Here is a 14889-nt window from a genome sequence, read left to right as displayed (position 1 = left end):
GCAGGCTGGATCATATTCCCAGAAAGGGAAAGCAAAGATTTTCAAGTGACTTGCCCAAGGTCACAGGAAGAGCCAAGACCAAGGGCTATCCAACCCACACAGCTGGAAGTGGAGGGACCAAGACCCCAGCCCTGGGAAGACCCTCAAATGCCTTCTCCCGGTGAACCACCCCAACAAGGAAACAGTTCTCCCAATTCTCAACAGCAAAGGCCAGAAGCCATTCTTTCAAACTGAACAACTGCCCAAGTTACTGCCTAAAGCACATGATAAAATAACTAAATGAATAGTGTTGTTAAAAGAATCACCTGGAATTGAGCAGTGTCATTACAATTATTTTTGGTTTTAGGCAAAGTACTAAAATTTCTTAAATTTCTAAGATTCCACTCCATTTTCCCTCTGTATCCACAGGTTCCAAATCCGCATTCAACCAATCTCAAATCGAAAATATTTGAGAAAAAAAAAAAAAGAATTCCAGGAAGTTCAAAAAAAACCAAAACTTGATATATGCCACAAGCTGGTAACTATTTACATTTAGTATTTACACTGTATTTACAACTATTCACATGGCACTTACATTTGTATTAGGTATTATAAGTAATCTATACAGATAATTTAAAGTATACAGGAGGATGTGTGTAGGTTATATACAAATACTACACCGTTTTACAGAAGGGACTTGAGCATCCGAGGATTTTGGTATCCGCAGAGGTCCTGGAACCAATCCCCTGTGGATACTGGGTCCAGTGTATTTCGGCACATCATAGGACATCATTACAGTCTCCCAAACAACAAAGATAAGCAAGTTTGAAACTAAGAATGTCAAGAGCGCCAAAACTACAGGTTTTAAAATCTGTAATCTGAAATCCCCAAATTTCACACAGTACAAAACTTTCAGAATTCCACTGGGAAAAACTTCTAAATTGAACTTTGCAAGTCCGAAAGGAAATGAACCAGTGCTGAATCATTCCCATGAATGATGAGACATTGTTTTTTTAATTCATTATGAATTGATCCACAGAATAGCAGAGGGTTTGAAACAATTTGGTTGAAGCTAGCAGAGGTTTATAGGAAAAGTTGTTCTCTGAAACTCCCCTCTATTGAAGCTCAGAAACAGCCTGGGACGCTCCAAGAATAACACTGTTATGAGCTCAATGTCAGGGTACCTCAAAAGTCTCCTGCTTGAGATTTTCCTCTCTATTCTGCTTAATTAAAGGGAGTCAGCGAGTTTCCTCAACAGTTCCTATTCGTAGGATGACCATATCACTTATCTTCCAAACTGGGACATTTTGACAGTAAAAGAGGGCGCAATTAAGGGCTGCACCACAAGCAGCCCAAACCAGGACTGCACCAGGCCAGAAGTTACCCAGCCACAAGGAACGGTAGAGAACAATCCTTTAGAAATACAAGTGGATAAAAACTACCACAAACATTATTATGAGGAAGACAGTGCGCATCTGGTAGGAGGACCCAGCAATAAATTAAAAGTTAAAATTAAGAAAAAAATGGGCAGGGGGGAGGGAGACGCAAGAGGGAGGGGATATGGGGATATATGTATATGTATAGCTGATTCACTTTGTTATAAAGCAGAAATTAACATACCATTGTGAAGCAATTATACTCCAATAAAGATGTTTTAAAAAAAAGAAAAAAGAACAGGGCTTCCCTGGTGGCGCAGTGGTTGAGAGTCCGCCTGCCGATGCAGGGGACACGGGTTCGTGCCCCGGTCTGGGAAGATCCCACATGCCACGGAGCAGCTGGGCCTGTGAGCCATGGCCGTTGAGCCTGTGCGTCCGGAGCCTGTGCTCCGCAAAGGGAGAGGCCACAACAGTGAGAGGCCCACATACCGCAAAAAAAAAAAAAATAAAGAAAGAAAAAAAGAAAAAAGAAGAAAGTGGGCAGAGTAGAACCTGAAACTCGAGATATAAATTAACCTATGCTGGGTTCAACTTTTCCCCATCTTAAATCAACTTAAATCAGATTCGATACTTAACTTGTGGCCTCACGTGCCTTCCAGGTCTCTCTCCCTCGTGATCTCCTAGTTTATTTATCTTTTATGATTTAGTTCACAGGCTGTTTAAACTGTAAGCCATACGGGCGGTTAACATAGTCAACGTTTATCATTAAGGAGCAAGTCATCCCACATTACTGAAGTTATTCCTTCTTAAGTAAAAAAACCTTGCACTGTAGATACTTCTAATGGATACCTTTAGGCTCTGCACTAAAACCAGTAAACTAGCAGAGATGTAAACCCTTATTATTAGGTCACTGCTCTGAATATCAATCTTAAATCACTTGACCAGCAAAACAAATGTACTCACTGTGTGAGGAGTGCTGGGAGTACTGTGCTTCATCTTTTTCTATGAGATATAATTCACATACCCTTTTAAAAGTATAATTCAGTGACTTTTAGTAGATTCACAGGTTGTAAACCATTTTTTTTAAATCTACCTTTCTCCCCTCTTCAACTATCAGTCTGCCTGCCTCTAAAAGCCTTTATTTCCCAACTAGTCTATTCATCTCTCTTAACAATTTTTAACCTCAATTTTTAATTTAAACTAGGAAACCAGATTAACACACAGTTCTATATACCCCGGTTAAGAAGACTTGAGCAAAAATGCAGGTGGTCCTCAGCCTAGGCTCACACAAAGCAGTCTTAACTGCTCAAACCAGTCACTGGGAGTGGCCCCGCTCTGAAAACACGGGCACATGGACACACCCTGAAGTGTACCTGGGTGTCAAGTGGAGCAAGACCAGCTTAGGGCCTCTGGCTTTGAAAACACAGGCTTCTACCAACAAGCATCCAGAAAGGATTCAGCTCATCTGCCCAGGAAGTACCTCAATACTAACCCAACTTAAGACATTCATCTCGGACTAACAAACATTGTCTTAAAATATGCAAATATACTGGCAGAGAGATGATCTGCCATTCACACATGAGTGTGAATTATTATTTGAATTATATTTAAGGCCCAGAGAAAGGAATCTGATGAGAGGGGCAGAGATGTAACTCCAGAGCTTGGAGTACTTGGAGGAACAGGATAAGTCTGACAGCAGTCACACCTGCAGCTCTAGCCTACTGAGCTAGCTCTTATCTACATATTATCACAGCCCTTCAAAGTGGGTAACACACCAGCCCATTTTCCAGATGAGGAAACTGAGGGCACAGAGAAGTTAAGCAGCCTGCCTCTAAACAGGTTAAGAGGTGCAATTAGGCCAGCAAAGGTAGGGGGAGGTACCTCTCTGCCTCTTGTTCTCTCACACACAGAGTTGATGCCCTCAGAACTCCAGCAGGGATTCCTCAATAATGGCTTTACCAACAGGTCCAGGGCCTTGAGCATAGCTTCTCTATGAAAAGATGAGTTCCATACAAACACCTTGGAAAAGAACTTTCAGAACCCAATCCCAAAGTTGGGAGAGTGGCTTCCAAGCAAGAACCTAAGGAAGACATTTCCTTTCGAGTGGATATAGGTGCACCATGCTACCCACCTTTGGAAGCATTCCCATTTAACTGGTATTACCATTTGGCAAGGAATGACCTCAGATATTGCGTATTTACTGATGGATTTCCTCTACTTTATGAATCGGGGAAGTGTGGTTCAAAGAGATAAATGGTCTAGGACTTTATGGGATGCCTCACCTCTCCTGGATTTCAATCATTCGCCTGAGACCATAAGTCTGGCTCTTCTTAGCAACTGCTTCAGCCTCGGGTGTCCTTCGAGAGTCAACGTCCAGCCTGACCTGGCAGGAAATCCAGGGAGACCTGGTGTAACAAGACAGCACATGAAGCTGCTGTTTGCTGAGCATGTATTACGTGCCGGGCACACAGGAGGCATTCTATTAAAATGTACAGACGGGGACACCGAGGCTCAGAGAGGAAGTAATTTGTCCAAGGGTACAGAACAAGTGTGGCTGAGCCAAGAGTCCCACTGAGGTGTGTCCGACTCCAAACGTGTGCTTTTAAACCTATGCTATTATCCTGCCTTTTTCCAAATCAGAATCAGCAAGCTTCCAGCTCCCCACAACCAGTCCCCTCCCTCCCTTTTGCTTCTTTCATTAACTGTTCATAGCCAAGTTTTAGATCTATACTGGCTCACGACTGGCAATGAAACTTCTTTATTAGTATTTTAGGGTTGAGTTCATTACTCTGGAGAGTATTTAGGGGGTGGGGGAGATGTTTGTTTGTTTATTTAACAACTTAGTCCCACTCTAATCCCAAAACGGCATCTGGCCAAAAAATAAAATAAAATAAAAAAAAAACGCTTTCCCTTCAAGGCCCAATTCCAACATCACTTCCTCTACAAAGGTTTCCTTAGTCCCCACCACTGGGCAACACAAATCTTTGGATATAACATGAGCACTTACCCCACTGGATTTTTTTTCCCCTTTATTCTGATATTACCTAAGAAAATGTATGTTCCTGAAATCTACAAATGTATAAAAATGAAAGCCCCTCCCCTTCCCAATCCACTCCCTCAAAGCAACCCGTCAATGATGTATAATCTCCCAGATCCTTTTGGAAAGAGATGCAAACATATTTCATCAACATCTCATCAACTCTAAGACACCAGTGATTGTTAAATGCAGTATGACTTTATTTCTAAGAAATACTGTTGCAAAACACGTTGCCAGAGCACAGCCTTATCACTTAGAAACTGTATTTTATAAATATTGAAACTTTATCATGTCAATCTTATGCAGATATAAAAAGGAAACTATATAAGCAAACAAAAGTGGGTAAGATATACTAAAACAACTTCTTAGAGAGATCAACATCCATGCTTTTCCACACAGTACTGCCCTCTGTGTCAATAAGAGCGCTGGCGACATCAAATACATTCTTAAGAATGCTTGGCGACTGACTCTGGAATTTTCTTCCTCTCCACTGCATTTGTTCTGCAGGCTGTGATAAGTGTACGCAACCACATCACGGGTCATGACCACCACCTGGCCAGCCATGATTGCAGGACACATCCTAATTTCGAAATGTTCAGATATGGGGGAAAAAAACTGCACCTTGGAACTCATGAAATATGAAAAACACAGCTTCCCCACTGGATTGTGATGATCTCTTTAATCTCTTCGCATGCCTGTTTCCCTTGCTAAATTGGAAACTCTGCAGGGGTGTTTTACTGATGGCCATTCATTGACCACCCTTGGCTGATCACCAAATCCCTGGCATACAGTAACCCGTGCAAATGTTTCAATGTAACAGTTCTATGCAGAACTGGGAGCTCCTAGATTTCAAAGTGCCTAAGGTGGAAGGAAGAAAGAAAGGAAAGAACAAAAAGCCGAGTATGGTTTATCAGCAGCAAAACCATGCTCATCTCTGGGAGGCTGTCACGATCACCCTTCCTATGCCCTCACTCTGCAATATCAAGGTGCACCACGTGAGACCCTCTATGAGCATCCCCACTACTCAAAAATGAAAACTACCTCTGCAAACAGCCAGGCAAGAATTAGTCCTCAAACCCCTTTCCAGGGAGCCTGAGGCTCACCTCTATAATCACATCTGGAAACAACTGCTACCTTCCCAAGGGATAACAGATGTGTGCTGAGCACGGAGAAGGCGGTTCTGCTCATTGTATTGCTTCTCCTGCGCACTTCTGTGTAGCCGTATCTTTAAAACCAACCAAAAAGATCTTAGTGAATTCCATAAACAGTCAGTATATGCTCCTAGGTACATCACCTCACAGATACAGGAAAAATCCCATTGAGAGTTAGGAGGCAAATTTAGCCTGATTCCATCTGAGGATAAAAGTTAGAATACCTAGAGTAATAATTCCCAATCAGAGGTGGACACCACTCTGGGGTCTCTTAGAAATACAGAAACACTGCACCTATCCCAGCCCTCCTAAGGCTCCAGGGCTGATACCCAGTCTGTGGAAAGCTCCATGGAGGCTGTGATGCACATGCTCAGGAAGGAATCACTGGTGAGGCAGAGACTCCCTAGGACAGGCGTGGAAAGAGGCTGCCCTGGGTTTGAGTCAGAACCATCCTGCATTAGCCATGTAAACAGATCTGTGTAGCAAGAATTAGAAACCCCAAATTCAAAAGGCGGGAGGCCTGGAAAGGAGACTGAGAATGTGCAGAGAGGCTGGGTGGGGAAAGGGACAGACAGTCTTACCCTGGCTTCCCCAGTGCCTGGCACACATCAGGGACACAAATGTTTGCTGAATGAGATTCACGTGGCTGATAAGCACATGGGCATGCACATCATGGAAATTTCCACTAATCCACCTACTATGTGCAGAATCCCTGAAATGGCCCCAGCAACTCAAGGCAGGAGTCCCCCGGTTGATTCACCAGTGGCAGAGATTTTAGTTTTGCTTCAGCTTCACTGAACATCTGAGTAGAGATGTTCTAGAAGCATTTCCCTCTTTAAGAATTCCTAGTCATAAAGGAAGCTGCTTTTTGCCTCCGAATCACAGATAATACTTCCTTTGATTTTCAGTTACATAGATATTAATCATTTTTGCACTTGATGAAAGGTGGAAGAAAATTAGGGAGGTATTTTTAATGCACAACAAAACTAGAAACATTTTGTCAAAATAAGAACCATATTGGTCTTATCCTCCCAGTATTTAGAACAAAAGCAAATTTTGAATTATGGGAGTTTCTTGGCTCTGCCAGTATGAAACGCTATTAAATAGCTTGTTTTCTGCTTTTCTGTCAATGGAAATACCTGATGAGGTCTTCTAAGCATTCCAGATTTCGAGATGGGGTTGAAGGTTCCCTCAGCTGATGCAGCTCTTCCTAACTCTTACCAACCACCATTGTCTCCCAAAAGCTTTTAAATGAAAAGGAGAAAGGGCTGAAACAGATTCCACCAAAGGAAGCATTGGCTCACAGAGGTTTCAATGGTTTCGGAATCAGCCCCCAAGATACCCCCAGCCACGGTGATGGGTGATCTGAAAATGAAGCAGATCAAAATGCTATTGATGAGCTAAATTACCAGACAGCTTATCTGAGGCCCACAGCCGCCATATGGTGCCCCAACTTCTGCCGCCTGTTGCTGCCACAACAATAGGCACGCCTACCCAGAAAGCACCATTAGACAGAAACCCAGCAGCAGCGGCATGTGGGGTGGCTACTGTGTTTACATTTTATTTTGTGCTATTAGCTGTGAGCTTCCCCCTATCCCAGGAGTGACTTGAAACATACACACATTCAATGTCAAAGACTTGTGTTACCTGCAGGACACATGCGTGCACGCCACATGTGTGCACGTGTGTGGTATACATCAGGTGAACAGAGAGAAAACCAGATGTCAACTTCAGAAACGGAGCTGTCTGGTTGGGGGGAGGGCGAGCCAGGCCAGCTCCCAGCTAGAGCTGCAAGCAGACAATGCGCTTTTCTCAAAACACTTGGGCAGGCGGGCCTCGGGGAGTGGCTATTTAAAACACTTGGCTCCTTTTATTTCACCACCAGGGAAGTGAATTCGGACTCTTAAGTGCCAGAGCAAATGAAGTCATTTGGTTTCCGAGGGCAGAAGTCTGCATTTTAGCAGAAGTCAGACTGGACGAAAGTCGGAAGGTCCAGCTGAAGATGTTCTTTTTTCCAATTAAAACTGATGCCACAGAGGATTTGGCGCCTGGGCTTCACTAACTTTTTCTTTTTCTTTTTTTTTTTGAAAAGACACTAAGGTCATAGAAAATGTAAAGGACACTGGAATGAATGCTGTCAAAGATGACTCCCTTTACAAAATGCCATTAAGTATGAGCACATAAGGATATCACCTTCTAAAGTCTTGGGTGGTATAAAAGATTAACAGTGATTTTTGGCAAATGAATTCATGAGATTTCTGCAATTCTTTCTTTCTACTCTCTCAAAACAGGTTCCTATCTTTGCAGAGATTATATCATTGATGGTAACAGAATATCTATTTAGTTTACTATCAGGGAAAAGACACTGGTTTTCAAAGAGAACTCAACAACACATAGCATCTGGTTATGAAAAAAAGCACAAGATGCAGGTTTGGATACAGTACAAAGCAAAAAAAAAAAAAAGCCTCTTTCCTAATATTCAGATCTAATTAACTATTACAGAAAGCCACTCATTTCATCCCCCCAATTAACCACACCTAAGCAGACAACATTCTTGGATGAACTTTTCAAATTTTCTTAAACATTCTCAGTTAAAATAAAAAAAAAAAACCTCCTTTCAAGTTAAATTGAGATTGCACTTGAACTCCATCCAAGAGCGGAGCTGAACTGAATTATGATAATTAGAAAGCTGTGCTTATAAAAAGGCAGCACAGTTCATGCATTTTTTTTAAAAGTTCATGCCAGAGAATATAAGTTCAATATGTTCTCACATAATTAACATTTCCCACCATTAGCAGCAGTTTTTCAGTTTATATGTAAAAACAACAGCACTCGCCATTGTTGTATCTACCCCCGCCAATAATGTTTCAGTCACTTTACACGTACATCTAAACCTGTCAGATGCCTCAAAGCAACCAGAATTTCCCAATGGAGACAATGGTGGTGCTTAACTTGTTCATCAATAAACTGGCTTTTTGTTTTAAACCCCTTTTCCAATGTTGGGCCCTGCTCCTCACACTAAAACCATTAATGAAATCCTAGGACACAGCCTTAAAAACTAATGTTAAAAGGGCAGGAAGCATTGCATCAGGATAGTTAATACTGGGGGGTTAGTGGCAAAATACAGCCAGGATAGAGCCTTCCTCCCTGGGCCTGCCACAAAAGTAGAAAAGACGGCCTCTTAGGAACTCCCCCCACCCCTTATCCAATCAGAAGAGAGACCAGTGGTTTCACAGTTAGCCAGGCAGGACTCCCAGACTATGGAAAGTATTTTCAGAGAATCCTCCCAACCATGCAAAAAGCCAGTGGACAAAAGGAGAACTTAAGAGCTGAAAGCGACCCACCCAGTAAGAAACACTCCTGAAAACCCATTTGCTTTGACTAAAATAAATACACATTTCAAAATTCTCTTATGCTGCACCACTACAAAGCCCGAATATATCTGAAGAAATGGTTGGATTACCACTCTGAGTTCAAACAAGGCAGAGTGTCGAGGAAGCTTATGATGACAATCTTACACGTTGAAAACTCTCAACTGCCCACAGCTTTGAAACAAATTATAAAAACCCATGCAGAAACACTCCAAATGGGCTTCCCTGGTGGCAAAGAGGTTAAGAATCCACGGGACAATGCAGGGGACACGGGTTCAAGCCCTGGTCCAAGAAGATCCCACATGACGTGGAGCAACTAAGCCCATGGGCCACAACTACTGAGCCTGCGCTCTAGAGCCAATGGGCCACAACTACGGAGCCCACGTGCTGCAACTACTGAGCCCGCGCGCCTGGAGCCCGTGCGCCTGGAGCCCGTGCTCCACTACAAGAGAAGCCACTTCAATTAGAAGCCCGCGCACCGCAACGGAGAGTAGCCCTGCTCCCCGCAACTAGACAAAGCCCGCGCGCAGCAACAAAGACCCAACACAGCCAAAAAATAAATAAAATTTTAAAAAAACAAGAAAAAAACACTCCAAGTATTTAGATCCAAATATTCTAGCATTCCACAAACTACCCCAGAAGAGGGAAGGCCCCAAACTTCCCTGATTTCAGAAGTATTCAGTAATTGCGACACAAGGGGGTCGAAATTAGTATTTGTCCAAAAGCCCAACCCTGAAACATTAAGTGCTTAGGATGGACCTGAATTACTTGATTTTATCACCTTCGTGAACAAGAAAATAAAATATATCACTGATACTGTTCAAACATGACTTGGGATCTAACTTAAGCACCACAGTGTAATCTGTGGCTTCTACAGATAAAATAAGAAAAAGCGTCACGCAGCTGTAAGAGATTACTCCAGTCATCGGTCAGTCCCCAATAGCCCAGCAGCACAGCCTGAGTCTGTCAAAGCTTACAATATACTTTTCTTGCCGAGTTCAGAAGTAGGCCATTAGCACTCTGCAGTTCCAGTCTCTGAACTCGAAAGAGGAAGCTGTAATGCCCGCATTTATCAACAGAAAGGTGGGCTCTGATTTCCTTGCAATTCTACAGAGAAAGCTGGACACTTGCTCGGGCCAGTATTCTTCAGTCTTTGGAAAAAATCCAAAAAGTTTTATCACTAAACAGATCCAACTTCTAAGCACAGCTTTCAATCCACAATATTTTTCTCTCCTTTCGCAATCTCTTTATTGGAAACAAGATAAAATGCCTAAAATACAAGCTTAAAAGTGTTATCTACCTACTGTCTGTATGTGAGCACGGTCATTTTACATACATGGGATCATACACACAGTTATTTGCACCAACCTTTTGAGTGATAAGACACTACAATTATCAGTTGCAGGCAGTATAATTATGCTCACAATTAACACATAATAACACAAGAGATTAGAGAGAAGAGTAACTCCACAGATGCACAAACTCTTGTCCCACTGCCATGTATGACAGGTCAATCCATTTCAGAAGCAAGAAACCTTAAAATATTGTTAACGGCACAGCTCATTCCTCCAAAGGCCTGTCTAACATTTGGGATCTACATTCTCGAACTGTCGCCGTTACACATTTTTCTACTGAAAATGTGACAACAAATATGATCTAGATCCCCATATCAATACAAGTATATTCCACCAAATTTTCGCATTAAGAAATACCCTCTTATACTTGCTGTCCTGTATTGTCAGAGCCAGCAAAATTCAAAATTGTTCATGAATGACTGAAACTCAAGCAGCAAAAAACCCGAACATTTTTTTCCTTATGGCTTGCTTGTCCTTTTTCCAAAAAAAAAAGTGGGGGTACCAGTGCTCAAAGTGAGTATGTGAATATAGAATTCTTTCTATATAAAGCAAAAGAGGGGGAGGGGCAGAGAAGAAGAAAGGAGGAAGCTGACTTTCCCCAGGCTGCCCCCCACCCCCCTACCACCAGCAGCCCTTACATATAATTAATTTGCTGCTGGGGCCTAGGCACACACTGCACCACAATGCCAGGAAGCACCTCTTGGTGAGAAATTCAGTTCAGTCTGGCTCAAACTAAGTTAGCATGTCTTCCTTCTTTAAATTAAATTTCATTTAAGTATATGCCATGGTGAGTCCTGGTTTATGTTTTGGGAAAAGAAGAAGAAAAAAAATCCCCCAATAATCTCTCTCAGGCATGTTTCCTGGATGGAGTTCTATTTGTTACTTTATAAAACATCACATAGAGGAGAAATCTACACAAAAATTCTTTCCTTGAATGGTTTTTTACTCTTACTGTCAAGGCAAAGTGTCACACTGGTTTTATTTCAAACTTGTAAAGAGAGAGAAAGAAAGAAAGAAAAGAAAGAAAGAAAGAAGAAAGGGAGGAAGGAAAGAAGGAAAGGTAGTCTGATATTCTCCTAAAACTGCAAATCAAATAATACTTAATCATTAACGTAAAAATAAAATGGTCTCCCTGGGCATTTTTATACCATCGGCAAGAACTAGTAATGGATGCAGCTTATCAGCTCATTCTTTTACACCAACAACAAATAAAAGAATTGGAAACTCTGTTTAAAACCTGAAACCTGAGAGTCCAACACAGAATTGCACATAGAAAGAAATACTAAACAAAATATCTGTGACCATTTATGGGAATAGTGAGATTAGAAAAATAAGCCTTTCCCCTAAAAAACAATCAACAATTCAAAACCTCACTGTTGACAAAGGTTCAACTAATCCATTTGTCTTTCCTGAGTCACTTTGTAATTGATTCTACTATTTCCATCTAAAAAGGAAAGATTCTTACCAAAGTTGGATCTAAGTCTGGCCCTTACAAGCATTCAGATGTACTTGGGGCTCAAAGATCCTGCTATTTACAGAAAGGCACAAACCCAATAGTGAAAGGATGAAGCACTTGGCACAGCTTGAGGTCTGTTCCCCAAACCACCTCACAGTACCCCGGCAGACAAGCCCCCATGCATAAAACACCAGCCAAAATTCACTGCAAGCTTTAGAGAACAGAGCCCACTCCCTGCTCGGACAACGCAGCGGGATCACTTCTTCCTGAAGGGATCTGTCTATTCAGGTAACCACCTGCAGGCACCCAGCACACCCCAAGCATCAGACCACCTAAACTTCCAGAAACAATCAAGGCAAAGGGTAGGGAGGAAGAAACACGTGGTTGTCCAGAACTGACAGTGTTCTACTCATTTGCAATATCTGTAGCATTTTTAATACATATATTTTTAAACTATAATATTTTGAAATCTGATAGGTTTTGCAGACCTTTCTGTGCCAGGACCTGGGCTTCCTCCAAAGCACTGTTTTTAAAACACGGCCTTTTTACATTACCCGCTCCTGGAACATCATCTGTCTCTAAGTTTCCAGTGCTTACTGAGGTCAATTTTCATTTCTGCAAATCACAGGCAGCCACTTGCTTCTGAGAAGTTAACAAGCCTCCTGAGAAATGCTGGTGGCTGGTATTTCATTGTTTCATAAATATTTTTATACAGTGACATTCAACTTTAAATAAATCTTTTTTTTAAAAAGACAATTAAAAAGCAAAGAAAATTATGATTTGGATTTTATTTTCGTGGGAGAAAAAGAAGGGAGGTGTGAGCCCCTCCACTGTTTTCAACTCATTTAAAATGTTGCTTCGGTTTAAAAAATAAATAAAAACACATTAAAAGAAAAAGAAAAAAAGGAAACTCATAGAAGTTGAACTTTCTTTAAAGCGGGCCTCTGGACTTTAGAACAAAACAAATGTTGCTGCTACGAACAAAGAGCAGAAATGCACCCTGATTTTCTCCCCTCCTGGGGATCATTTCTCTTCCAATAAACAAACGAATCCCCCAGTATTTCCTACCGAAGGGAAGTTTTCCAGGGAGAGTCTCCTCCAGGGTTTGGTGGTAACTGCGACTCAGTCTTTTTTGGACACAATGTTTCTGCTGACTCCTGAAAATTTTCCACTTGAATGTGCAATGAAGCAGCGGCGGCGGCAGCAAGAGTCCTGGAGAAGCGGCAAAGACGACCGTGCCTCCTTTCATCTTTGAGAAGAAGGAGCGAAACCCCGCCAGCAGCACAAGTCGGCGCAGCCCCCAGGCCGGCCTCGGGGGGCCCAGGCGCCTGTGGCGGCTGGGGAGGCGCGGTGGGGGGATCGGGCCGGCTTCGGGCTCCCTGGAGGCGCCGGCGACTCTCCCAGCCCGCGCTCGCTCCTAACTTCTGACTTCCCCGAGAAAAACGTGGAAACTGCCCGAGGGTGTGTGCGTGTGCGCGCTGGCAGGCAGACGGGCGCGAGAGGGGGGCGCGGGGGGCGCGGCCGGCCTGGCGCCTCCAGGGCCGCCTGTTGCCGCGCGGGCTCCGCAGCGCGCGGCCCAACTTGGCGTCCCGGCAACTCCCGCGGCGGCGCCCGGCCGCTCACCTTGAAGGGGCGCGGGGAGGTGGGCGCAGGGGCCCGGCCCCGGCCCTCCGCGTGCCCACCCGCCCGCCGCACACAAAGCAAGAGTCCGGAGAGAGCGAGCGGCCCGTGCCGTACGCCGCGGACCCCCGGCCCCCGGCGCCCCGCGCGCCCCCCGCACCCAGCATCAGCCCCGCGCGCCAACTTACCTCGGCGAAGGGAGCTGCCGCAGCGCCCGGCGAGTCCGAGGCAAACTTCGGCGCCGCTTCCCCCGCCTTCAGCTCGGAGCCCGGCTCCCGGTCCCCGGGCTGGGCCACCCCCCCCCCCCGCCGAGCACCGCTCCTGCCCCGGGGCCGGCTGGACGTACTGGGCTGCTGCCCGCGGCTCCGGGCAAAGGTGGACGGGGTGGGGGGGCTTCACTGCATGGCCTGTCCCCGGACGCGGCCGCCCCGAGCCCGGGCCCCGCCGCGCGGACTGGCCCGCAGGGTGGAAGCGAGTCTGCAAAGTGCTTGGTGGGCGCCCGCGGCGGGCGGCGGGGCCGCGGCGGCGGCTGCAGAGGCTCGGCTCGGCTCGGGCGGCGCGGCACGGCGCGAGCGATGCTAAGAATGTTCGGAATGAGGACAGGAATGAAATGAACGCCAGGACCGAACTCGCTCCGGAGGGGTGGGGCCTCGGTGACGTCATGCGGCCTGCCGCCCGGGGCGGGGGCGGGGCCTGCCGCCGCCGGTGACGTCATGGGGATTCGGGGCGGGCCCAGCTCGGCAGCCTAGCCGTTGGGGCGCGCGCGGGCTCCCTCCGGAGGGGCGGCGGGGCGGAGTCTCGCGCCCACGGGGGAGCGGGGAGCGCGCGGGAGCCGCCCTGCCCCTTCCCGGCGCGGGCTCCGGGCTTTGTCCCTAGCTGGGCGGGGCGGACGGGGGGAGGGCGCCTCGGAGGAGACTACGCGGCGCGGAGAACTCTGGAATCCTGGGTTTCTTCCTTGGGGCGGGCGCCGAGGCAGGAGATGCGCGCGCCGCTCCTGCCCTGCCTCAGTTTCCCTGTCCCGGGACGCGGAAGCTCGGGCGGCCGCTTGGAGCGCTCCTGGACTCGGCGGAAGTCTGCAAGTGTGGGGAAGAGAAGTTTCTCTGCTGGAAATTCACGTAGTTGTTCACAAGCGCGGTGGACGCCTTCCCGGGGCCGGATTCCCAGCCTGCCAAGTCTTCCCCTCTTTTTCAGTTTATAAAAGTTCAGGGCTCTCATTCAAGTCGAAGTCAGCCCTACTGTTGGAAAGGGAAACCTTTAGCATAGCAAAGAAAGGATAATTGCGGAATTCGTAATAATGCTGCCCTGCTAACACGGTCTTCTCCGAGTCGCTCAAGAAATCGAGTTCACTCATCCCTGCGAGTTGTAATTTTCAAAAGCAATGGGTCAGGTAAAAACTCCCTAAATTTTTAAATGCTACATCCGGCAATTTCACGTCACTTTTTTTTTTGGTGGTGGGGGGGAATAAACTTCATGTACACATAGAATAACTTTTACCCTACCTTTGGAGGTAGTGACGCTGAAGTGACATAGTAGACTCCGTGGGT

At 45.5% G+C, this 14889-nt stretch overlaps 1 protein-coding gene across 9 annotated transcripts in view; it reads right to left on the bottom strand.

The window, feature by feature from the left end:
• The window catches only part of TEAD1 (TEA domain transcription factor 1), a 266377-nt gene extending 252642 nt beyond the window's left edge, over window positions 1–13735 (bottom strand). For 6 of the 9 annotated variants that reach the window (XM_060104062.1, XM_060104063.1, XM_060104064.1 and 3 more), the window contains exons 1-2: window positions 13534–13620; window positions 3638–3760 (exon numbers count right to left, since the gene is read on the bottom strand). In XM_060104062.1, coding sequence (XP_059960045.1) covers window positions 3638–3657 — 20 coding nt within the window. In that variant the 5' untranslated portion in view covers window positions 3658–3760; window positions 13534–13620. Of the gene's footprint in view, window positions 1–3637; window positions 3761–12793; window positions 12938–13533 lie in introns of all 9 variants that reach the window. The other 3 variants (XM_060104069.1, XM_060104071.1, XM_060104068.1) reach the window with 3 other exon arrangements.
• Window positions 13736–14889: the final 1154 nt, after the last annotated feature.

This window comes from Mesoplodon densirostris, chromosome 7, assembly GCF_025265405.1.
Source record: "Mesoplodon densirostris isolate mMesDen1 chromosome 7, mMesDen1 primary haplotype, whole genome shotgun sequence".
Taxonomy (NCBI): Eukaryota; Metazoa; Chordata; class Mammalia; order Artiodactyla; family Ziphiidae; genus Mesoplodon; species Mesoplodon densirostris.
This window is presented reverse-complemented; position numbering and strand designations above follow the sequence as displayed.